This window comes from Tribolium madens, unplaced genomic scaffold (assembly GCF_015345945.1).
Source record: "Tribolium madens isolate multiple individuals breed KSU strain unplaced genomic scaffold, Tmad_KSU_1.1 Scaffold_97;HRSCAF=244;Tcas5.2_LG3a, whole genome shotgun sequence".
NCBI lineage: Eukaryota > Metazoa > Arthropoda > Insecta > Coleoptera > Tenebrionidae > Tribolium > Tribolium madens.
Window position 1 is genome coordinate 11,161,466 of NW_025401069.1, and position 2,010 is coordinate 11,163,475.

General features: G+C 31.6%; 1 protein-coding gene across 1 annotated transcript in view; it reads right to left on the reverse strand.

Annotated features, from left to right (window-relative positions):
- Nucleotides 1-159: 159 nt before the first annotated feature.
- The window catches only part of LOC123014084 (sodium-dependent serotonin transporter-like), a 29,263-nt gene continuing 27,412 nt past the window's right edge, over nt 160-2,010 (reverse strand). Inside the window, exon 9 of the mRNA XM_044412958.1 lies at nt 160-776. Within this exon, the coding sequence (XP_044268893.1) occupies nt 699-776 (78 nt within the window). The 3' untranslated portion in view covers nt 160-698. The remainder of the gene's footprint in view (nt 777-2,010) is intronic.

Here is a 2,010-nt window from a genome sequence, read left to right on the forward strand (position 1 = left end):
TACAAAAAATAAATAAATTTATTAAATACACAGTAAAGGTCACTTACACTAAAACCATATAATAAAAATAGTCACCGCCATCTCATGGCTGCGAGATGTCAGCAACTGCATTTATACAAACTATCGTACAAATTTATTTCTAACAATAAACACCACAAGACTTGTTTATTTTTTTAATATTCCATTGTTTAAGTTTGATCGGACAAATATCTCAATTCCTAAAGTGCTACAAGTGAAACAAACAGTTGGCACAAAGAAACTAACCATTTCTGGGCGAAACTTGGCTGCTTTTCGCTCAGAAAGTGTATCACAAAAGTAGGCCCGATTTTTGTTTAGTACCGAACTCAAACCCGATCATTATTGTCGATAAATTTAACTTTGTCAGTTTAGGATTTTGTACGTTTTTACGTATGGAGTTCACTACGCGGGGTGGTGCACCCCCGAACAAAGAAAGCGACATTCAGCTAAGTCTAGAACTAGAACACCCGCTTTAATACTCTCTAGACTAGGATTGCGAGAGTGTAACAATGGCTGTTGTTACATTTTCGCCGCAAAACACCTAAAACAACGAAACGTTTTAAATCAACCCTTTTAATCCGCGACTTCGGGTGAAATATGGCTGGTATTTAACCCGAAAAAGGTGAAATCAATAACTAAACTAGCCACTCGATGGTGTATGATTTGACAATACTCGTTGGTCACACTTCGGTGCCCCCACAGTACGTGAGGGTGCTGTTGTCGGAGGAGTGCTCGGGCTTCCAGATCATTTTCCACCTCTAGACCAAAAATAACTCATTTTAACAAAATTTTAAATTTATTATGTTGAGTAATTCCATTGTTTCCGATTTTTGTAACGCAAAAAAGTATGTGAAACGTATTTTACAGTTTTTTATTTTTTCAATGTACAGATGTCCGAAAAGTCGCGCACCGCCTTGAAAGGGAGTAATTGGGTAGTCCGCCAGAGTACTGAAAAAATGTTTAAATATTCTATCTGTCAAAAATTTTGACATTTATTTTTTGACATTTGATATTTTGTATGTTTGTTTAATGATACTTGATCTTGTATATGTTTGTTTAATTATGTAGAAAAGATACAAAAATTTTGCCAATAAAAACCACAAATAACACTAAACAGAGATACAATTTACTTTGTTTCCTCTTCTAATAGCTTGTTGCAAAAAAACTTGGAAAAGTATTTTAACAGAAATAATAAAATAAAGTCAAAGTGCAAAATTTAACACTCATGATACAGTGTCAGGGAGGTGCGCGACTTTCCGGACCACCTGTATATTGAAAAAACAGGGATGTACAAAATGAAGTATAGTTGGAGACAAAATACTTTGGTCGTCACTTTTCTAACACTTTAATGTAATTCAAGCTTTCACGTTAAAATTAATGACAATTTCAATTAATGACAGCTATTACATTTTCCTATCAAAAATATCTACATACAACTTGTCAACTATGATTGACAGTAGTTAAAAATAAGATTAACAGTCCTAAAGCATGCTTTACAATTTAATGTCACTCAAGTGACATTGACGACCAAGGTATTTTGTCTGCAACTGTACCTGGAAGCAAAAAAAAAATTATCTTAAGAACAAATCAACATATTGAAATGATTGTTTTTACAATAAATATAAATAGGTACTCTACGAACGTGGTAATGGATGTATTCCAAAAGTTTGTTATTAACAAATAATTTAAAAATATATCGTTTAAACAAAAAAAAATACAATTACGCAGGTTTTTAAAATTCTCAAAAAATTCATGTATAAGACTTCAAATTTTTACTATGTTTCAAGACGGACGTTTTAAAAATAGCTAAAAAAAATTTTTTTAGTGCATGATCCTCTAAGGTCGCTTGAAAGTAGCGTTTCCATAGAAATTAAATATAAAAACATCAATTACCGTCATTAATAAACTATTCTAAATAAAACACATAATTTCCAATGATTTATTAACATTTATTTTTCAAAAATCAATGTTTTAAACCTTTGAAAAATTATA